The following is a 24585-nucleotide window of genomic DNA, read 5'->3' on the forward strand; positions in this document are numbered from 1 at the left end:
ACAGAGGCATAAAGCTGATCAGCCACAGCATGAAGTTATGGGAAAGAGTAGTAGAAGCTAGGCTTAGAAAACAGGTGAAGATCTGTGAGCAGCAATATGGTTTCATGCCGAGAAAGAGCACTACAGATGCAATGTTTGCTCTGAGAATACTGTTGGAAAAGTACAGAGAAGGACAGAAAGAGTTACATTGTGTGTTTGTGGACTTAGAAAAAGCTTATGATAGGGTGCCAAGAGAAGAGTTGTGGTATTGTATGAGGAAGTCTGGAGTGGCAGAGAAGTATGTTAGGGTAGTGCAGGACATGTACAAGAATAGTGTGACAGCGGTGAGATGCGCAGTCGGAATGACAGACTCATTCAAGGTGGAGGTGGGATTACACCAAGGATCAGCTCTGAGTCCTTTCTTGGTTGCAGTGGTGATGGACAGGTTGACGGATGAGATCAGACAGGAGTCCCCATGGACTATGATGTTTGCAGATGACATTGTGATCTGTAGTGAGAGTAGAGAGCAAGTTGAGTCTAGTCTGGAGAAGTGGAGATATGCTTTGGAGAGAAGGGGAATGAATGTCAGTAGAAGCAAGACTGAGTACATGTGTGTGAATGAAAGGGAGCCCAGTGGAATAGTGCAGTTACAAGGAGTAGAAGTGGTGAAAGTAGATGAGTTTAAATATTTGGGGTCAACTGTTCAAAGTAATGCAGAGTGTGGTAGAGAGGTGAAGAAGAGAGTGCAGGCAGGGTGGAGTGGGTGGAGAAAGGTGGCAGGAGTGATTTGTGACCGAAGAATATCAGACATCTACCATTATAAACCTAACCCAGCCTGACTGGAAAATCACTAAGGACCCTTGGGCAAGGCCTTTAATCCCCTATTGCTCCCGGTGTGTAGTGAGCACCTTGTATGGCAGCACCCTGACATCGGGGTGAATGTGAGGCATAATTGTAAAGCGCTTTGAGCGTCTGATTCGGATGGAAAAGCACTATATAAATGCAGTCCATTTACCATTTAGTTTAAATATTTGGGGTCAACTGTTCAAAGTAATGGAGAGTGTGGTAAAGAGGTGAAGAAGAGAGTGCAGGCAGGGTGGAGTGGGTGGAGAAAGGTGGCAGGAGTGATTTGTGACCGAAGAATATCAGCAAGAGTGAAGGGGAAAGTTTACAAGACAGTAGTGAGACCAGCTATGTTGTATGGTTTAGAGACAGTGGCACTAACAAAAAGACAGGAGGTAGAGCTGGAGGTGGCAGAGCTGAAGATGTTGAGGTTCTCTTTGGGAGTGACAAGAATGGACAAGATTAGGAATGAACATATCAGAGGGACAGCTCAGGTGGGACGGTTTGGAGACAAAGTCAGAGAGGCGAGATTGAGATGGTTTGGACATGTGCAGAGGAGGGACCCAGGGTATATAGGGAGAAGGATGCTGAGGATGGAGCCACCAGACAGGAGGAGAAGAGGGAGACCAAAGAGGAGGTTCATAGATGTGCTGAGAGAGGACATGCAGGTGGTTGGTGTGACAGAGGAAGATACAGAGGACAGGGTGAGATGGAAACGATTGATCTGCTGTGGCGAGCCCTAACGGGAACAGCCGAAAGAAGAAGAAGAAGGCGGGTGATTACTAGATTAACTCCAAATGCTCTTTCTGCTTGTCTGTTTGTACTTTTTGAGGTACACCTTTCACCTAGTATACTGTTAGAAAATTGTTGCTGCCAAGACATCAGGTTCAGGTAACTTTAGTTGTACCCGTAGGTAGATTTGGCTTGCAGCAAACAGAAAACAGAAAAAAGGCATCCATGTTAGTCAACACAACAACAACAATAAAAAACACTAAAAATACTAACAAAGAACATACACAAAACAAGTTAACAAACACCACCAAGGACTCACAACCTTAAAACCACTAAAAAGATGGTCAGCTTAAAATTAGTGTGCAAAGGGCAAATAAATAAATAAGTATATAAATATCTAAATATAACCATATGCAAACCTACTAAGATGTGTTCAGTTGCACAATTGCTGCTGGGACAAAACTACTCCTGTAGCGTTTTGTTCTACACCTTGGGACTCTAAACCTACGGCCAGAAGGTAGAAGCTGAAATTCATTAGCCAGGGGGTGGGAGTCATCAACTATAATGCAGTTGGTTATCCGCTGTAATTGTTTAGTGTACAGGGACTCTAAACTCAGCTGCGATTCACCAATCAACCGACTGGACCATTTAATGATCTGACTCAGTCTGTTCCTATCCTTCAATGTCAAACTGCCAAACCATGCCACCAAAGAAAAAGCTAAAACAGATTCAATAAAAGCACGATAAAATAGTGTTAACATGGTTCGGTCAATGTGAAAATACGACAGTTTCCTGAGACAGAACAAGCGCTGATGTCCCTTCCTACACACCGCCTCACAGTTTGCCTCAAACTTCAGCGAATCATCAATAATAGTCCCAAGGTATTTATAAGTTTTCACAATTCCAACTGGTTGACCATTCATTGTTGTGTTGCCAGGTGTGCTACCATTCTTCCTAAAATCAATGACCCTATCTTTAGTTTTAGATATATTAATCTGAAGATATGAGTCCTCACACCATTTAACAAAATGGTCAACTACGAGGTCTGTCCGTAAAGTATAGGTCCTTTTTATTTTTTTCAAAAACTATATGGATTTCATTCATATGTTTTTACGTCAGACATGCTTGAACCCTCGTGCGCATGCGTGAGTTTTTCCACGCCTGTCGGTGACGTCATTCGCCTGTGAGCACTCCTTGTGGGAGGAGTCGTCCAGCCCCTCGTCGGAATTCCTTTGTCTGAGAAGTTGCTGAGAGACTGGCGCTTTGTTTGATCAAAATTTTTTCTAAACCTGTGAGACATATCGAAGTGGACATGGTTCGAAAAATTAAGCTGGTCTTCAGTGAAAATTTTAACAGCTGATGAGAGATTTTGAGATGATTCTGTCGCTTTAAGGACTTTTCACGGTGCGAGATGTCGCGCAGCCCTCCCAGGCGGCGTCATCAGCCTGTTTCAAGCTTAAAACCTCCACATTTCAGGCTCTGTTGATCCAGGACGTCGTGAGAGAACAGAGAAGTTTCAGAAGAAGTCGGTTTCAGCATTTTATCCGGATATTCCACTGTTAAAGGAGATTTTTTAATGAAAGACGTGCGGGCGGATTGCAGCGTCGGCTCGTAGCCGCCGCGACGCTCCGCCACAGGAAAAACACCTCTGTTGGAAGCCTTGAGGACAAGTTGGAACATCTCCAGCTGATAAACAATTTCTCATATACTCACTCCACTGAAAGCCATCAAAAGCCAACTGGATTTTAACAAATGGTTATCAACACGGAGGTGTTTTTCCTGTGCCGCCGCGCCGCGTCGGCTGCGTCCCAACACGCGGACCCGTCCACACGTCTTTCATTAAAAAAAATCTCCTTTAACAGTGGAATATCCCGATAAAATGCTGAAACCGACTTCTTCTGAAACTTCTCTGTTCTCTCACGACGTCCTGGATCAATAGAGCCTGAAATGTGGAGGTTTTAAGCTTGAAACAGGCTGATGAAGCCGCCTGAGAGCGCTGCACGACGTCTCGCACCGTGAAAAGTCCTTAAAGCGACAGAATCACCTCAAAATCTCTCATCAGCTGTTAAAATTTTCACTGAAGACCAGCTTAATTTTCGAACCATGTCCACTTCGATGTGTCTCACAGGTTTAGAAAAAATTTTGATCAAACAAAGCGCCAGTCTCTCAGCAACTTCTCAGACAAAGGAATTCCGACGAGGGGCTGGACGACTCCTCCCACAAGGAGTGCTCACAGGCGAATGACGTCACCGACAGGCATGGAAAAACTCACGCATGCGCACGAGGGTGCAAGCATGTCTGACGTAAAAACATATGAATGAAATCCATATAGTTTTTGAAAAAAATAAAAAGGACCTATACTTTACGGACATCCCTCGTACAGGACCGTGGCTACTCTCATTATCCCGCAGCAGAGTGACAATCACTGTATCATCCGCGTATTTTAAAATGAACCTGTTTTAAAAGTGCTCTGACACATACTGGTATAGAGAATAAATAACAGAGGTGAGAGCACACACCCTTGTGGCGAGCCAGTAGAAGAACACACTGTGTTTGATAAAATCCCGTTCACTCTTTCTGTTAGATTATGAACGATTATTTATTTATTTATTTATTCATTTTCATACCAGACACTGTCTGTGCCTCTTCTGCAGCCAGCGGCAGTTCAGCAGAAGTACAATCAATTGTTTTCACAGTAAGTGTTCTTTATTCATCAGTGTGGGAGAGACAGAGGCTATGGCCTTTGTTTGAGGCACACGCGCGCGCGTGTGTGTGGCTATGATTAGTGTAAGTCTTGGTAGAATGATGAGGAAAGTATTTTGCTGAAATTTATATAGCTGTGTGACAAACTGAAGTGTATGCATGCTCTATGTATATCCATTAAGTTTCTGCAACCTGTGTCTCTGTTCACTTGTATTGTTTGCTTGAGTTTTCTGCTGTAACAGGGAATCATATGAGGAGATCAACTGTTCAGTATATTACCATTAAGGGTAAGACCTCCTTGTTGATGGAGAAGAAGGCAGCCATGGATTTGGTCCAGGATGCCAGGCCAGCCACATTTCCACACACCCTTTTGGCTGTTTCGATGTTGTAGTCAGGTATATCAAAATAAGGCTGCAAAAGTTCCACCGTTTCTTCATTAATTAAGTCTTTGGGAAATTGCTGCAAGGGTGAGAGAGAGACGTAAAAAGACGAGGGGAGTTAATATAAATTATTCAAAATATAAAATGATGAGGGTCATGACCCGAAGCAGCCATTCCAAAATTTAAGAATCCTGGGGCCCATTCTAATATCTGAAAATCTTGTGGGGCTCACCCAAACCTTTAATCAAAATTTTGATTAACACGAGTCTAAGATGAAGTATTTCCAGATGTATGACTGTGCATCCAGAAAGTATTGACAGCGCTTCACTTTTATCACATTTTGTTATGTTACACAACCTTATTCCAGAAAGGAGTCAATTGTTAAACCTCAAATGTTGAGTCAAATGTTACAACCTTATTCCAGAAAGGAGTCAATTTTTTCCCATTTGTGGATGATGGAGGCCACTATGCTCATCGGGACCTTCAAAGCAGCAGAAATGTTTCCGTACCCTTCCCCAGGGTTGTGACTTGAGACATTCCTGTCTTGGAGGTCTACAGATGGTTCCTTTGACTTCATGCTTGGTTTGTGCTCTGACATGCACTGTCAACTGTGGGACCTTATACGAGGTCTGTTAGAAAAGTATCCGACCTTTTTATTTTTTTCAAAAACCTGATGGATTTGAATCATGTGTGCTTGCATGAGCCAACCTTGAACCTTCGTGCGCATGCGTGAATTTTTTCATGCCTGTCGATTGCGATTTGCTTGTAAGCAGCCTTTGTGTGAGGACGGGTGGAGTTTCTTCTTGGATTTTCTTTGCAAGGAAAATGGAGGAACGACTGGAGCAGCGCGACTGCATCAGATTTTGCCAGAAACTAGGCGACAGCCAGGTGGAAACCATTCAGATTATTCAGACGGCTTTTGGTGACGCTCCGATGGGCATCACACAGATTAAGGAGCGGTACAACCGGTTTAAAGACGGCTGCACAATGGTGGAAAGTGAGCCACGCTCTGGTCGGCCCTCAACATGCTGAAATGACCAGATCATTTCCAAAGTGAACGCTGTGGTGATGCAGGACCATTGTGTGACTATCCGAGAAATTGCAGAAGAGGTGGACATCAGCAGTTTTTCGGCACATTCCACTGTGACAGAAAATATGGCCATGAAAAGAGTTGCAGCAAAATTCATGCAGATGGCTTCGGCACGAAGCTCATGGCGGAGCAAAAGCGCCTTTGTGTTGAAGCCTCACAGGACATGTTGTGACATGCCCACCTCTTCCACAATTTCTCGGATAATCACACGACTGAAAAGCCACCAAAAGCCGTCTGAATCTTCTGAATGGTGGAAGAAGGTTCAAGGTTGGCTCATGCAAGCACACGTGATTCAAATCCATCAGGTTTTTGAAAAAAATAAAAAGGTCAGATACTTTTCTAACAGACCTCGTATGTAGACAGGTGTGTCCCTTTCTAAACCATTTCCAATCAACTGAATTTACTTCAGGTGAACTCCAATTAACCTGTAGAAACATCTCAAGGATGATTAGTGGAAACAGGATACAGCTGAGCTCAATTTTGAACTCCAAATATAAATTTGCAAAAATGTGAATTTTTGTCATTGTCATTATGGGTTATTGTGTGTAGAATTTTGAAGAAAAAAATAATTTAATCCATTTTGGAATAAGACTGTAACATAACAAAATGTAGAAAAAGTGAAATGACGTGAATATTTTCCGGACGCACTGTATTATGAAAAACTAGCACAGACAAATAAAGAATAACACATAATTGAAATCTCATGGATTTCTTTTATTACTTCTAATTACATTTTAAATTTAAATATTAAAATATTAAATATTCTCAGTTAAACTTAAACCTTAAAATTTACTTTTAATTAGCTCATGGTCCACCGCTTCTTTGCCCGCTTCGAAGCAGACACAGCAACAGCAACTCCACACCCACCACCCTCTAGCACTAGCAGGCTAACACTTCAGGAACACGAAGTGAGATGTGTGCTGAAGGTGGTGAACCCCAGGAAGGCGACCGGCCCCGATGGTGTACCTGGAAAGGTACTCAAAGCGTGCGCCTGCATCTTCAACCTGTCCCTGTCGCAGGCCATCATTCCACTCTGCCTCAAATCTTCCACCATCATTCCAGTCCCAAAGAAGTCAGCAGTGGAGAGCATAAATGACTACAGGCCTGTTGCACTTACGCCTGTGATCATGAAGCGCTTTGAAAGACCGGTCTCTCAGCACATCAGAGCCTGTCTGCCTCCCACTCTGGACCCCACCAGTTTGCCTACAGGGCAAACTGCTCGACAGAGGACGCTATCACCACAGCTCTCCACACCGCGCTGAGCCATCTGGAGCACCAGTGGAGCTACGTGAGGATGCTCTTTCTAGACTTCAGCTCAGCCTTCAACCACATCATCCTGGAGATCCTGGTCCAGAAACTGACACATCTGGGCATCTCCACCCCCCATCTGCCAGTGGATCAAGGACTTCCTCACAAACTGCCCACAGTCCGTGAAACTTGGCCCCCACCTTTCCTCCACCATCACACTCAGCACTGGTTCCCCTCAAGGCTGTGTACTGAGCTCCCTCCTGTTCACCCTTTACACACACACGACTGCTCTCCGACCCATCCCACAAACACCATCATAACGTTTGCGGATGATACCACCATGATTGGGCTCATCTCAGGGGGGATGAGACCAACTACAGAGACGGGGTAAATCGACTGACAGCGTAGTGTTCAGCTAACAACCTGCCGCTGAACATCACAAAAACAAAAGAAATAATCCTGGACTTCAGGAAGAACAGGGCTGACCCAGCCTGTTCTGTGTGGAAAGGGTCAGCTCTATCAGGTTCCTAGGAGTGCAGCTCTCTGACAGCCTCTCCTGGACTGCCAACACCACAGTGGTGGTGAAGAAAGCCCAGCAGCAACTCCACTTCCTGAGGGTGCTCAGGAGAAACATTCTGGAGCAGAAGCTGCTGGTGTTGTTCTACAGAGCCACCATCGAGAGCATCCTGATGTACTGAATCACAGCGTGGTACGGGGGGTGCTCAGCAGCAGACAGGAGAGCACTGCAGAGGGTGATCAAAACAGCCCAGGGGATCACTGGTTGCTCTCTGCCCAGCAGGAAGACATTGCCAGCTCTCGCTACCTCAGCAGAGCTGCCAGCATCAGCAAAGACACATCCCACCCCAGGAACCACTTGTTTGACCTACTACCCTCCGGCCGACGGTATAGGTCAATCAAAACTAGGACAACCAGACTCAGGGACAGCTTTCTCCCCAGAGCGATCACTGGACTGAACTGAACAAATCACTCTAATCCACACCTTTCAAGTTTCTTGTGCAATATCTGTAAACCAGGAGCAATTTTCCCGTGCAATATGATTCCACAGTTGTACAGTGAGGAAAATAAGTATTTGAACACCCTGCGATTTTGCAAGTTCTCCCACTTAGAAATCATGGAGGGGTCTGAATTTTCATCTTAGGTGCATGTCCACTGTGAGAGACATAATCTAAAAAAAAAAAAAGAAAAAGAAATACGGAAATCACAATGTATGATTTTTTTAAATAATTTATTTGTATGTTACTGCTGCAAATAAGTATTTGAACACCTGTGAATATCAATGTTAATATTTGGTACAGTAGCCTTTCTTTGCAACTACAGAGTTCAAACATTTCCTGTAGTTTTTCACCAGGTTTGCACTGCAGCAGGGATTTTGGTCCACTCCTCCATACAGATCTTCTCTAGATCTTTCAGGTTTGGAGTTTCAGTTCCCTCGAAAGATTTTCGATTGAGTTCAGGTCTGGAGACTGGCCAGGCCACTCCAGGACCTTGAAATGCTTCTTACGGAGCCCCTCCTTAGTTGCCCTGGCTGTGTGTTTGGGGTCATTGTCATGCTGGAAGACCCAGCCATGACCCATCTTCAATGCTTTACTGAGGGAAGGAGGTTGTTTGCCAAAATCTCACAATACATGACCCCATCCATCCTCCCTTCAATACGGTGCAGTCATCCTGTCCCCTTTGCAGAAGAGCACCCCCAGAGTATGATTTTTCCACCCCATGTTTCACGGTTGAGATGGTTTTCTTGGGGTTGTTCTCATCCTCTAAACATGGTAAGTGGAGTTGATTAAAAAAAGCTCTATTCTGGGCTCATCTGACCACATGACCTTCTCCCATGCCTCCTCTGGATCATCCAGATGGTCACTGGTGAACTTCAAACGTGCCTGGACATGTGCTGGTTTGAGCAGGGGGACCTTGCTGCCCTGCAGAATTTTAAACCATGACAGCATCATGTGTTACCAATGTAATCTTTGTGACTGTGGTCCCAGCTCTCTTTAGGTAATTGACCAGGTCCTCCTGTGTTGTTCTGAGCTTTCTCAGAATCATCCTTACCCCACAAAGTGAGATCTTGCATGGAATCCCAGACCGAGGGAGACTGACAGTCATCTTGTGTTTCTTCCACTTTCTAATAAATAATCATAACAGTTGTTGTCTTCTACCAAGCTGCTTGCCTGTTGTCCTGTAGTCCATCCCAGCCTTGTGCAGGTCTACAGTTTTGTCCCTGGTGTCCTTAGACAGCTCTTTGGTCTTGCTATGGTGGACAGGTTGGAGTGTAATTGATTGAGTGTATGAACAGGTGTCTTTTATACAGGTAACAAGTTCAAACAGGTACAATTAATACAGGTAAAGAGTGCAGAATAAGAGGGCTTCTTAAAGAAAAATTAACAGGTATGTGAGAGCCAGAATTCTTGCTGGTTGGTAGGTGTTCAAATACTTATTTGCAGCAGTAACATACAAACAAATTATTTTAAAAAAATCATACATTGTGATTTCCGGATTTTTTTTTTTAGATTATGTCTCTCACAGTGGACATGCACCTAAGATGAAAATTTCAGACCCCTCCATGATTTCTAAGTGGGAGAACCTGCAAAACCGCAGGGTGTTCAAATACTTATTTTCCTCACTGTATATAATTCTCATTTTTACATTTTACTTGATCCACATTTTATTTTATTCTACCTCATCTTATGTTTATTTAGTTGTACATATACTCTGAACACTTTATTGTTAAATTTTATTATCTTTTATTTGGCTAAAAATTACTCGCACCACGGAAAGCACCTTTTTGGAGTTGAACTCAAATTTCATTGCAATGCAAATTGCAATGATAATAAAGGCAATTCTGATTCTGATTCACCTGCAGTTTGGAGTTTGGGAATCAAAAGCAAAAATCACTGAGGACATTAAGGACTAAGGACCATAAGGACATGCTCACAGGTTTGACATGATTATCAGTCTTTAATTGGACTGCAGCATTAATGGAAAAATGAAAGTACTGTAGCTAATATTGTAATATTCTTGAAATTAGAGCACAGATGGAGTGCTTGTTTCAGTAAACACAACAGATTTACCCCTCTGGGGTTGATGGACACACCCGTGCATCCATCTCTGTCATGTTTCTATTAATAGATCAGCAATGGAATGTCACAAACACTACATTCAACAACCCACTAAACTACTTATCACAGTACTAAATCAATTCTATCACAGGAAAAATCAGCTCTATCATGCTGTGAATGACTCTTATTGGAGTTGAAAAACATGATTTGACAAGACAGTAGAGCTGATTTCACTCTAGAATAGAGTCTACTTAACTGTATTTGGACTGGGACCAAATATTATCCTGGCAGAGTATATTTTTCTCTGCAAAATCTATTGGGTACTAAAAAAGTACCCAAAAATGGGAATTACTGAAAGTATGTAAAATCTAAAAAAAAAAAAAAAAAAATACCCCTGGATCCCAGCCAGTTAACTGCTTTATGTTGATGATTTGTTAAATGTTTCTTTGCAAGTCTTTGCAAAATGAAATATCAAGTTTTCTTTGAGGTCATTTGCAGTAAACCTTCACTACGATTTAATACCACCTTAAGTGTACCTGCAGGCTGCCAAGGAAGTTTCCAGCTGTCATGAGTTTGAGGGATTCCTGCCACGAAGGTGTGATGCATTTTTTCTCTGGGTCGATCTTTACTTGGTTCACCCGCCTCTGGAAGAGCAGTAGTACACAGTCCATGATCATCATGATGAGATGAGGAGGATGACCAAGTGTTCTTACTGTGGCAATGTCTGCTGGTTTGATTGTCTGTTATGGGAGAAAAAGAAAAGGTTAAAGAAATACCATAAGAATTGTGACAATGTTTAATTGATCTTAAAGGTGAATAATTCAGCACAAAATAAAGATGATGCTGTGGGCTCAAGCAAAGAAAATCGGTTCTCTTGGGCCTCGTTTTAAAATGTACCATGAATTTGTCTCTTTATTACCCTTACAGCAAGGAGGACATACTCCGATTGAGGTTCACGGGGGGCTGTAGCCTATCCCAGCAGTCATGAGGCAGGGTAAACCCTGGACAGGATGCCAGTCTGTCGCAGGGCCACATATAGACAAACACATTCGCACTCCCACGTTAAAGTTTCCAATCCACCTAACGTCATTGGATGTGGGAGGAAGCCGAAGCACCCGGTGGGAACCCACTAAAACACGGAGAGAACATGCAAACTCCACACAGAAAGGCCACAGGCGGGAATCGATCCCATGACCTTCTTGCTGTGAGGCAACAGTGCTAACCACTAAACCACCATGCTGCCCAACAAGAGTCTGTGATTTCATACATTTTATTTATCTTCTTTTCTAAAATGAACTAAATATAGTGGTGGCAAAACAAAAAACAAAACAAAACAAACAAACAAAACAAAACAAAACCCCAGGCCAGAGCTAAAACCATGAGCTAGTGGTAGCTCCTCTAAATATTTATGTTGGTTTATCAGCAGTGTTGCCACAGTTACTTTGAAAAGTTAATTTATTAGTTACTTTATACAGTTACTTCATTAGCAGCTTTATGCAGTTACTTTATTAGCAACTTATAACTAATAAGTAATATAACTAATAAGGTAACTAGTATTCATGCTTGGTTACTCTTAAGATTGAGTAATCAGCAAAGTAAATAATCAGCAAAGTAACTAATAGTTACTTTTGTGAGTACAAAAATAACCAAGTTAGATTACTAGTTACTTTATGAATTACTTTCAGCAGCTGCCAACAAGTTGTCTGCAGCTGCTAATGAAGTAACTACATAAAGTAACTGTAAAATGTAACTGTATAAAGTAAGTTTACAGAGTTACTGTGGCAACACTGATTATTGGTTTAGTCTTATCACAGGTAACTTTTCAGTTTGTGGTTTATTGGTTATCAAAGCTAACTTTTAGGTTAGCTATACCCACCACTGACTCATTGTCATTGGTGACAATTTATACCATTTATCTTACTGAGCTGTCATATGGTAATTTGAGTGTTTTGTGGTTGCAGTGACCCTTTGTGAGGGTTCATCTGAAGACACAAGTGGATGGAAAATAGGGGTTAAGATGAAGCACACAAACAAAAAGCACACAGTTTAAATTACATTAAGGTTGCTGGTGTTTAATTAGCACAAAGGCAAGAATTTGTAATATCTTTCCATGACTTTCCTGAATGACAAACTGTACACATTACAATTAAAGCTCTTGGTGCAGAGCAAGCAAGAGTGAAAGATTAACATATGAATTGGAACTTAAGAAAGCGTGGACATTATAAGAAGAGGCTCAAACGGTAGAAGAGGGTTTCTGCAAAGCAGAGATGTGCAGAATTACCTCAAGGGACTGATTAAAATGAGCGACACAGCTGGAGACTAAAATGCTCCAGTGAGAGTTGTTTGCCTGTTCATCTCACCTCTTTTCCTTTTTGCACTTTCCCTGCTTCTGCTCCATTCACACTCTGCAACACTATCCAGAATGAAGTGTGAATCTTCCCTAAAAACTCAGTCAGCCAAAACTGTTATAGTTTTTTATATATACTTTTCCCAATTTTGAACATCAGAAGAGTAGTTTAATTTGATATAGTGATCACACCAAAATAAATCATTTCATCCAGACTGATATTAAAGAGGGTATTGTCCATGTTCATTTCAAGAATGGGCACACAGTTGTGGTCACACGTTTACATACACTTATCATGGACATGAACGGGTAAGCGGCTAGGTGGCTGGCGCAGTTTTGTAGACAGCAAGGCTTTAGCTTTATTGATAACTGGCCTTCGTTCTGGGGCCACCGTGGCCTGCTGATGCCGGACAACCTCCACCCTACTGGGGAAGGTGCCGCCATCTTGTCTGCGAACATAGACAGAGCTCTACAGGGAGGGTAACATTAGGAATCTACAGCAGGCCACGGAGCAGGTGATTAGAGACCCTGCAAGGCTTATGACAAATGTGGATGTGGAATCTATTAGCTTAGCGGGGAAATTAGTGCAGAAAATCCACAATGGTGATAGTGCAGTTTATCTGCCAGGGAGGGAATTTCAACAAGTTGAGACTGTGGTCTGCTTCCGTAGTCGTGTCCATAAAAATTATAGAGGGATATGCTTTCCAAACTTAATACCCATTACTATATTGGATGATGTTGAAATTGAGGATGGCCCAGTGGTTGTTCTAGCAATAGCAAAGATTTCGTGTCTGCTACCTACAATGCGTGTGGAATGTCTCAAACAAAAACCTACTTCTAGGCATCTTATATATGCCACTCTGGAACCACCCCTAAACCCAAACAGCTCAACTGTCAACCCCACTGAGGTCCTTAGACTGGGTCTCATTAACATAAGGTCACTGTCCTCAAAATCATTGTTGATTAATGATTTAATTATTGATCATCACTTAGATATGATTGGCTTAAACCTACAGCTGTCCTCCCCTTAAATGAGGCCTGCCCACCAGCATATACATTTAGTCACGTCCCTCGTGATGCGAAGCAAGGCGGGGGTGTAGCTCTTATTTATAAATCTAGGTTTAGCTTATTAGCGGTTGGGGGTCACAAATATAACTCGTTTGAGCATCCGATTCTCCGCTCCACTCAGGATATTATGCATTGCCAAGGTCAGAAGAATAAAAATCAGCCGTATTACTTTGTCACTGTATATAGGCCTACTGGCCCATATTCTGAATTCTTAGATGAATTTGGTGCGTTCATTTCTAACTTGTCAACGAGAGCAGATAACATTCTGATCATTGGTGACTTTAACGTTCATATAAATAATCCTTCTGATCCCCTCTGCAAATCATTTATGGAAATTGTGGATGCATTAGGATTTCGGCAATGCATTCAGGATTCGACGCACATTAGTGGAATTACCCTGGATCTGGTTCTCGCACGTGGTATTGCTGTCACGAATATTGACATCATGCCTCTTACATCAGTGGTCTCTGATCACTCACTTATTAAGTTTACAGTTTCACTGCCGTGTTTAGTGGAACAACAACCTTATTTATCATTACGGCGATGCATCAACTCCTCAACTAAGACTGAACTAGAAGCTAGATTGCCTGATGTCTTAGCCTGACTTTTGACAAATACCCAGTCAGTAGACAGACTTGTGGATAGTTTAAACTCAGTGCTCAAAGTGACATTCGACATGATTGCACCACCTGTGTTGAAACCGCGCTCCCCCAAATCGCAGTCACCTTGGTTCAATGATTACCTGCGTGACCTCAAGCATAAAGCAAGAGGTCTAGAACAGAAATGGCGTCATTCAAAATTAGACGTATTCCACCTTGCATGGCGTGATGCTATCTTAGACTATAAGCATGCACTATTGGCTACAAAGCAGACCTATTACTCTAATTTGATCAACAAAAACAAGCATAACTCAAAGTTCTTGTTCAACACGGTGGCATCACTTATTCATGGACAACCACCTGTAGTTCACTCTCCTTTTACAGCACAAGATTTCCTGGATTACTTTGAGAAGAAAATAGATAACATTAGGTTGAACATATCCCAGCATGCCTTAACCCAGCCACTACACCCTGCTATTGAGGTGGGCGCCACTACTGAGGTATTACCTAGATTTACAGAAGTTGATGGTATACTCTAGACATGCTGACGAAACTCGTAATGTCAACAAAAAGCACAACCTGTTTATTTGATCCTATACCAACAAAACTGTTTAAGGACCTGTGGCCCACTCTTGGGCCGATTGTGCTGGAAATTATTAATCTTTCTTTAACGTCTGGATCTGTTCCCAAACATTTCAAATATGCAGTGATTAAACCATTACTTAAGAAACCTAATCTTGACCCTAGTGTATTGAAAAACTATCGGCCGATATCAAATCTATCATTTTGCTCTAAAATCCTGGAAAAAGTGGTGTCACGGCAGCTTGTAGACTATCTTACTGAGAATAATCTCTTTGAGCCGCTGCAGTCTGCTTTTAGAAAATATCATTCCACAGAAACGGCTCTCACTAAAGTGGTGAATGATCTTCTGCTTACATTGGATTCAGACATCACTACGATTCTGTTGCTGTTAGATCTCAGTGCTGCATTTGATACAGTGGATCATCATATTCTACTTGATAGGCTGGAAAATCATTTTGGGATTACTGGGAGGCGCTATATAAAGGAAATAAATTGAAATTGAATTGAAAGTATAAGCAGTATTGGGTTTTCATTTGTTTATATGGTTCTGGGACAGAATGACGAAAAATGTATATCTGCGATTTATTTTGGATTTGCTGAAATCATTGCATGGTAAAAATTATGCATTCCAGGTCAACAATTAAAATTAAATATATCTTGCAGGAATATAAGGCAAAATTCTTTGATATAGGGACATGTTTAAATTATTTTGATAACTTGAAGGATATAAAGGACCAGGATGACCAATCTAGACAAATGAGACTACAGACAACATAAATATAGCTCCATATCAATAAGGTGCACAGTGTAATGGTTCTTCACTTGTTTAGTTGTGTTTTTATTTTAACCACAAGAGGATGAGAGGGAGGGTTGGTTGTGGGTGGGTGTGATGGGGATCTGTTTATGTTATGTTGTTGTCTTTTACAGGCCAACAAAAAGAACATTAAATAATATGCAAACACCCATCATAAGATTCTTTGGAAGTCTCATGTCTGGCATGCGGCTGTCAGGATCTGCTCCGGCCCGGGGTTCATGTCTGGGTTTTCCCCTTATTTGGTCGAGGCTTCCACTGAGGGTTTTACAATTTTACTTTTCATATTATTATATGTTGTCATGTAAGTCTTGGTTTGGTTCTGTTCATTTCTGTAGTTTGTGTAATGCTTCTGTTACCGTTTTATTCGGTGTATCATTTATTTATGGTTTAGTCATTCACTGCATTACCTAGTCCCTGGTTTTGATTTGTTCATCATTTATTTCCTATTCTGTCAATAGTTTGTTTTGTCATGTTTAGTGTATTCACTTCCTGTGTCACGTCCTCTCTTTTTAGTTATTATCACTGGTTTTCCACTCCTCAACTCGCCACCTTAGTTTTAGTTTCGCCCCCTCTGTTTTGTTCGTGTTTATTATGGTTAGTCAAGCACGTCACATTTTGCACCATTGGCTTTTCTGTCATTTAATTATCTTGCCCCAGTTCACTTTGCTTTTGCCTTACTGCACTCTCTTGCACTTACCTTTGTCTTCCCTGGTCATGCCCCCTTCCAGCACTCTCTGCACACCTGTTCCTCATTTCACAATCTGATTCTTCCACTAGTATTTAAGCCCTCACAGTCTCACAGTCCCTCACCAGATTGTTGCATTTCGCACTTTCCAGCCTCACGCCATTGTCCAGTGCCTTCTTGTATTTCTGACCTTGCTAGTGTTACAGACCTCCGCCTCGTCTTATCCCTGAACTCGGCTTGTTTTTTGACTATGCCTCTGCCTCAGCCCTGTAAACTCCTTGACACCGTGTATTTGGAACTTTGCTTGTTTTTGGACTCTGCCTCAGCTTGCTACCTGCCTGTACCTTCACCACGTTGATGGATTCCCTGTGTACCGAACCTGTTGCCTGCCTATCAGATAACGCCATTTTTCTTGATCTACACCTGTGTCTGTGAGTCTGCATATGCCTCCTATAACCTTCAGGGCCAAGCCACCACAAGCCATGACAGTGGCAAACGTCCTGCCCAGGGGCAACATGGTGTAATAGACTGATAGGAAGTTTGCTTGTGTTAGAACTTCAGCGTCTGGTAATTTATCCCACAGTCATTTGGTAGACATACAAATTAGGTAAAATAGTGAAAATGACATTGTCCCCCAATGGAAAAAAATCCAGCTGAAAAACAAATCCTCAAAAATCTAATGTGGAACTGGTTCTGGCTGAAGGTAGTCAATAACTGAGCAGCAGTGATGCCATATCTTAGGGCCCCTTCACACATAGTGTGAATTTGGTTGATTTGTGCATAAAGCGCATGAAACAGGAATCGTAAGCAAAATGTGTAAAATCATAGCTGCTTCCAATGCCTCATACACCTGTTGCTATATAACTATTTGCACACACCAGTGGCTGAAAGACAGAGTGTGCACTGTGCGAACCCACTGAACCCTCTCGCGTCAGGTGTCGGCCAAATTCCAGCTGACACACACAAACTTTTAACACCACTCGCAAGGCACATAGAAAATGTGTGGCCATTCGCACCGTTTGGTCAGTTATCACACCGCTTTTTTTTTTCTTTTTGTTTTTTAGAAAATACATCTATCTGCTTGTTGATTTTAGCCATTTCACACTCCTGTTACAAGACGCAGATTGTAGCACAGTGTTAAAGTTTCTGTCTGGTAATCAGAGCGTGCGGGTTTGAATCCTGTGGCATTTTTTATTATTATTTAACCAGGGGTTATTTAACCGCGGGCTTCTGTATAACCTCCCCTTTTATGTATTATTTATACCAACCCAGTGATATTCACTAATTATACAGCTGGTTTTTATTGTATTTTCCTCCACATCAGCGGCGCGATGTGGTGCACCTCGTCCCATGGAACACAGTGCGAGCAGTTGCTCGACAGACACTGTTGCGTGCACGAACCGTCGCACCGGAATCGTGCATGCCTGCCCATCGGCACGATGTTTCGTTGTCGCCCTAAGTTGTACATATTCGCATTATGTGTGGAGGGGCCCTTAGAAAACATTTTAAAGTCAGTCATAGGGATTAAGATTAGAGAAAAAGGAAAAATACAGCATCTATTTAGTTGCGTCCCTGAAAGAATTACCCCCCCAAAAAAACAAAACAAAACATAATTTATACCAATATGTAGACCTGGGATTGATTCTCTTTCACACTATCTGTCTGTGTCCTTGGACAAGACATTTAATCTGTATTATATCAGTCCACCCCAATGTAAATGAGTACCAATCTTGGCTGGGAAAATAATCTGTGCCAGATGGGGATCCCATCCATAGGGAGACGTAGACCGACACACGCTTCACGCTACTGAATCCAAGGAATAACCACCGGCACCAATGGACCTCAGGGGTTATATAGGACTTATTTCTTATTCTTGTATATTTTGGACTGATACCAAGACCAGACTTACAGAGAGTAAGACAAGGAAATGTACTACATGTTGTTGGCAATTTTCTAGTGTATAATAAATAGTTAGAAGTACTTGTTCATGCAGATGCACAGGCATATGAGACCTATCTCATAGCTTTTCCTGCTCTCAGCCGAAGATACCAATTATTCCATCACCAGCTGACATGAGCAGATGAGCTATAACAAGCAGGTAAGGAGTAAACACTTCCTGCCATCTGTGTGGCTCAGGGTAACAGGTGGTAATGTCAAGTCAAAAGTGCCAAGGATTCTCATGTGACAGGAGTTTGGAGCAAGTACTTTCTACTTTCCAACAGCAAATTTGTTCAGTTGTACAAAATTAGTACAGTTCTGTACAGGGTATGTCCAGGCAACAGCTGTATTTGAAACCCTCTTTAAAAAAAATAAAAAATACACGGTCATAGCTGATCATATGAATCACTCACCCAGACAGCTCCCTGTCTGTAATGGCTTCCATGCACAGCAGCAATATGAAAATTCTCAGTAGTGATCTGCCATCAGAGATCTGCACGTAACAATTGACCCAGCAGGACAGTTTTAATTACAGTGCAGCCCAACACCTCCCCCCCAGCACCATGCTAACTTTAGATGCACCTGCTGTTACACACATGTACACAACATGGTGAGTAGACTGCAGGCAAAACCTGCTTGCAGCCACACACAGTGATTTGCAGAGGCAACACGAAGTAAGAGAGCAACAAATATCTCCATGGGAGAGGAAAGAAAAAAAGACAGGTGAATAAACTGCAAATCCACATACATTTTGATACATTTCTGAAGCCATAGGTTTTCTTTGTGGGCACAGGTATGTCTCATGGCCTACAACTGGCATGACGGGCAAGCACAGAACATAAGTCAGGGCAGTAGTGCAGGACAAACTTAAATAGCTTTATAGACATAAACTAATTTAATGTCTACAAAGCAGGAAACTTACTGCAGTTCACTGGCATAGCGCCAATTTCCCACAAAATATGCAGTATGAATGTCTTTAATGGTGATCTTTTATATCCTTCAAAAATCTGCAGTATGATCTTGCGCTACAAATTCCTAAAGCACCCTTGAGATGCATAATTATGATACAGAAAGCTTATCTTAATTTTTTTGAGGACTAATGCTGAGTTCTTGAACAGGTGGGAGGTCAAAGTTTCCCAAAATTTTTAAAATTCTATTCGATTTCTATCCTCAAAGCTTTTCAATTATCCAACATCACATATGAACAAGAACAAATGGCTCAATGAAATGGCTTAACTTTAGTAATATGTTTGTGTATTAAGTTTAGCATTCTGAAATTATTTACACCTCAACTACTTCAGTGACTGAGATGCCATCAATACAATCACTGACACACTTACACAGCCTACTTCACTGGGACTCCAATGTACACTTTATTACTGTCTATTCAATATGTATATTAGTTAATAAAAGAAGAAGTAAGTCCTATACAGGCCCCAATGTCCATTGGTGATGGTGCGTATCTCCAGATCCTGTAGTGCCAAGCACGAGAGTCTACAAAATGGGATGCTAGTCCAACAAAGGTTACTTTCCAATCCAAAACAGGCACCCACTTACAGCTGTATGGACTGTGAAAATGCAGATTAACTGTCATTCTAAGAACACCATGAACAGGAATTGAACCCAGGTGTACATATTGGGAGGTCAGCGTGAATCACAGCTTGCTGTTTTGTATGTATTAGCTTTGATGTAATGTTGTGAACTGAACACTAGAACTTCTATAGCTACAGGTAGGGTAGGTAGCTAGTTTCATGTGGTTTTTAGTTCAATATAAGGGCACCTTCACACATTTCACACAAAGTTTGGTCAAAGTGCGCATGAAGCAGGAATCGTTTGCAAAACGTGTAAAATCGTCCCTGCTTCGAACACCTGTTGCAACAACTATTTGCACACACCAGCGGCTGGAAGACAGAGTGTGAGGTGTGCAAACCCATTGATACCTCTCACGGCAGGTGTCAGCCAAATTCCAGGTGACACGCACGAACATCTAACACCACTTGTTTGGCACTTAGAAAAGGTGTGGCTATTCACACTCTTGGTACGACAACAGTCTGCAGACAATCACTGTCGTGCTGGCAGTGAAATCTGTCTAAGTTCCTCACGAGTGTTGCTTTGGTGTGTGTGCTGAACTGACAGGAGGTGTGTGAGCCCACTGAAGTGGTTGTGGTGATCTGTCATTCTGGACATCCCAGCTGAACAACACATACTGTGTTTGGACAGACATGGAGTAACAATTGCCCACTGTGACGCACATGTGTCTGTTTGCTGTCATCACATAAACATAAATAAAAACATATATCACTGTGACAATATATGCTGTGGGCTGCAGCGTGCACGTGCTCCCTCGCTGGAGCCCAATGACAGGCTGCCCCCAGGCTGAAATGGACCGTCAGATCATAACACACAATGGGCGATCTGACTTCCACGTTACCCACGTGAGCTCTGTTCCATATGACACGGTGGCAGTTCTGGCACGCCATCCACAAGACACATGACATCCACAGGACATGCACACAGGCCGGCTGGACACATGCTTCTCATTCATGTCATTTCATGACTGTATGTCTGTGACCATGGGTCATTTACAGAAGAACAGATGTATCATATTTGTATTGCCCACTTGATAAGAGGGATTCAATATAAATGCTGTGCTTTTTTTATGATGTATGGTTTTATTTATTTTTTTTAATACGTCCATTTCTTTGCTGATTTCAGGCATTTCCCAAACACTGTTTACAGGCCAATGACGGTAGCTCTGCGGTAAAGTTTCGGGCTGGCATTCAATAAAGTGCAAGTATGAATCCTGTGGGTGGTATGTTTTTTTTGTTTTTTTTTTTTATTTATTCCACATCAGTGGCACAATGTGGTTCCACAGGTACCAGCTGGTTTTTATTTTTTATTTAATCCACATCAGTGGCACAATGTGGTTCCACAGGTACCAGCTGGTTTTTATTTTTATTTAATCCACATCAGCGGTGGTTTGTGGTTCTACAGGTACCAGCTGGTTTTTATTTTTTATTTAATATACATCAGCGGTGTGATGTGGTTCCACAGGTAACAGCTGTTTTTTATTTTTATTTAATCCACATCAGTGGCACAATGTGGTTCCACAGGAACCAGCTGGTTTTTTATTTTTTACTTATTCCACATCGCACTGTGTTCCTGCTCGAAAGACACCGTTGCGTGCATGAACCCTCGCACCAGGATCGTGCATGCCTGCCGGTCGGTGCGATGTTTCGTGGTGCGCTAATTCGAACAGTTTTGCGCTGTTTCGCCGTATTCAACCAAAAGTCCCACTATGTGTGAAGGGGCCTTAACACACTACTTTTGGTATGACATTGTTTACTATCAACTTTTAAAGTCTGTACATTGCAGTGTGGTGGCCAAGCAGTTAGAGTGTTTGTTTCCAAAGCACAAGGTTCCTGGATCAAGACCACCTATGCCCATCCTCCATGTAATGTAGATGCATCAGGAATGGCATCCAGTGTAAAACCTTTGCCAAATCAACATGCAGATCCATACAAACTCTGCTTCAACAACCTCAGGTGGAAAATGGGAGAAGCTGAAGAGTTATTTACTTACCATTTGTCCAAAAAAATTAACTTCATCCATGACAATCCCCAAAAGGTTTTCTTGAAAAACATTTGAAGCCAATATGTAAAGCCATGTGCAGGCAGGATTCCAAGCTACCAAATAAAACCTGCCAATGTCAGCTGTGGTTTCTGCATCACTGTGGACACCAGGCTGCATGGTACTTATTCATAATTTGGCCACTTCCTGGACATGTTCATCTATGAGAGCAACCAAAGGAGAAACAGTAGCCACTTTGCAGTCTCTTGACTCCATCCTTTTAGCAACCAGCAGTGCCAATTTGTCAATTAAAGTCTGAGCAAATCTTGTCTGAATTACAGTAAACACAACTTTATTGCCAACAGAGGCTTTGGTTGGACTTATATAATCTTTTATAGAAAATAAGGTGTCTGGGTTCCTTAATACTGAAGCCATAGTGGATTCAAAAGAAAATTCTTCATCAGCAGCAGCCATCTTCGTTGTTTGTAAAATTGCCTGAACACTGTAAAGCCTTTTCCATATTAGCTAAACAGTTTGACTGGCCAGTTTTTGGCATGGTGGACATCAGTTTGAATGGGAAAGGGGCAAGATATATCTGACAGATAAAATGAAATATAAGCTCTCAGATTTGTCTGGTTTCTACGTAAACATGCTCCAAGGTACTTTTTCAAGTGGAAGGTTTGAAATGTGTGAGTTTCGAGATGGCTGGAACTGAACAAGGTTGTTTCAGGGTTGGTCTTTGTGGCACAGACAAAGATGAGGTCAAAATGATAAATATATCCTTTACATGTCTTCTTCATGTGTGGTGGCTGCATGTTGCAAATTAGATACAGTACAAGTATTGTGAAGGATAACACTTTGTGTTGAAATTTGAATACATCAGTAAATTGAAATAAGCAAATACATTCCTTGAGAGTGCATGGCACAAATGTATCTAACAGATATCCACCGCAAAAAATATAATGACCTAATTTATTTTAAAAAGTCTGTCAGGATTCAAGATTTTGTCACAAAAAGACTAACAAATATTAAGGGCCCCTTCACACATAGTGCGAATTTGGTCGATTTGCACATAAGGTTCGCATGAAGCAGGAATCGTGTGCAAAACGTGTGAGATCGTAGCTGCCTTGAAGGCCTCGTACACCTGTTGCTACAACTATTTGCGCACACCAGCGGCTGAAAGACAGTGTGTGCTGTGCGAGCCCATCGAACCCTCTCGTGGCAGGTGTCGGCCAAATTCCAATTGACATGCACCAACATCTAACACCGCTCTCATGCCACGTAGAAAATTGCCATTAGCACTATCATCACGAAAACAGTCAGCAGACAATCATTGTCGAGCTGAATGTGAAAATTGTCTAAGTTCCCCACAACTGTGGAGATGCAAAAAGCCACACATGTGGTGCATGTGTCTTGCACCGCCCAACACATCTGGTGTGCCCAGGGGGTGGGGGGTAGCACACTTGCACAAAATGCTTATATGTACAACCCCAGTTCCAGTGAAGTTGGGACATTGTGTAAAATGTAAATAACAACAGAATACAATGATTTGCAAATCTCTTCAACCTATATTCAATTGAATATACCACAAAGACAACATATTCAATGTTCAAACTGATAAACTTTATTGTTTTTGTGCAAATATTTGCTCATTTTGAAATGGATGCCTGCAACACCTTTTAAAAAAGCTGGGACAGTGGTATGTTTACCATTGTGTTACATCACCTTTCCTTCTAACAACACTCAATAAGCGTTTGGGAACTGAGGACAACAATTGTTGAAGCTTTGTAGGTGGAATTCTTTCCCATTCTTGCTTGATGTACAACTTCAGTTGTTCAACAGTCCGGAGTCTTTTGTCGTATTCTGCGCATCATAATGCGCTACACATTTTCAATGGGCGACAGGTCTGGACTGCAGGCAGGCCAGTCTAGTACCCGCACTCTTTTACTACGAAGCCACACTGTTGTAACACGTGCAGAATGTGGCTTGGCATTGTCTTGCTGAAATAAGCAGGGACGTCCCTGAAAAAGACGTTGCTTGGATGGCAGCATGTGTTGCTCCAAAACATGGATGTACCTTTCAGCATTGATGGTGCCATCACAGATGTGTAAGTTGCCCATGAAATGGGCACTAACACACTCTCACACCATCACAGATGCTGGCTCTGGAACTTTGCACTGGTAACAATCTGGATGGTCTTTTTCCTCTTTTGTCTGGAGGACACGACTTCCATGATTTCCAAAAACAATTTGAAATGTGGACTCATCAGACCACAGCACACTTTTCCACTTTGCATCTATCCATTTCAAATGAGCTCGGGCCCAGAGAAGGCAGCGGTGTTTCTGGATGTTGTTGATGTATGGCTTTCGCTTTGCATGGTACAGTTTTAACTTGCACTTGTAGAGTGCAGTTTGTAGTGACAAACTGTGTTAACTGGCAATGATTTTCTGAAGTGTTCCTGAGCCCATGCAGTAAGATCTTTACACAATGATGTCGGTTTTTAATGCAGTGCCGCCTGAGGGATCGAAGGTCACGGGCATTCAATGTTGGTTTTCGGCCTTGCCGCTTACGTGTATAAAGTTATCCGGATTCGCTGAATCTTCTGATTATATTATGGACTGTAGATGATGGAATCCCTAAATTCCTTGCAATTGAACATTGATAAACATTGTTCTTAAACTGTTGGACTATTTTTTCATGCAGTTGTTCACAAAGTGGTGATCCTCAACCCATCTTTGCTTGTGTATGGCTGAGACTTTTGAGGATGCTCCTTTTATACTCAATCATGACACTCACAATTAGTGTCCTCTGTTCCCAAATACTTATTGAGTGTTGTCAGAAGGAAAGCTGATGTAACACAGTGGTAAACATACCACTGTCCCAGATTTTTTGAAACGTGTTACAGGCATCCATTTCAAAATGATCAAATATTT

The 24585-nt window shown here is 42.1% G+C and overlaps 1 protein-coding gene across 1 annotated transcript in view; it reads right to left on the reverse strand.

Annotated features, from left to right (window-relative positions):
- Window positions 1-24585, reverse strand: part of dnah5 (dynein, axonemal, heavy chain 5) — a 366123-nt gene that overhangs the window by 121992 nt on the left and 219546 nt on the right. The window contains exons 65-66 of the mRNA XM_034175262.1: window positions 10586-10789; window positions 4537-4716 (exon numbers count right to left, since the gene is read on the reverse strand). Of these exons, the coding sequence (XP_034031153.1) occupies window positions 4537-4716; window positions 10586-10789 (384 nt within the window). The remainder of the gene's footprint in view (window positions 1-4536; window positions 4717-10585; window positions 10790-24585) is intronic.

This window comes from Thalassophryne amazonica, chromosome 7, assembly GCF_902500255.1.
Source record: "Thalassophryne amazonica chromosome 7, fThaAma1.1, whole genome shotgun sequence".
Classification (NCBI taxonomy): Eukaryota; Metazoa; Chordata; class Actinopteri; order Batrachoidiformes; family Batrachoididae; genus Thalassophryne; species Thalassophryne amazonica.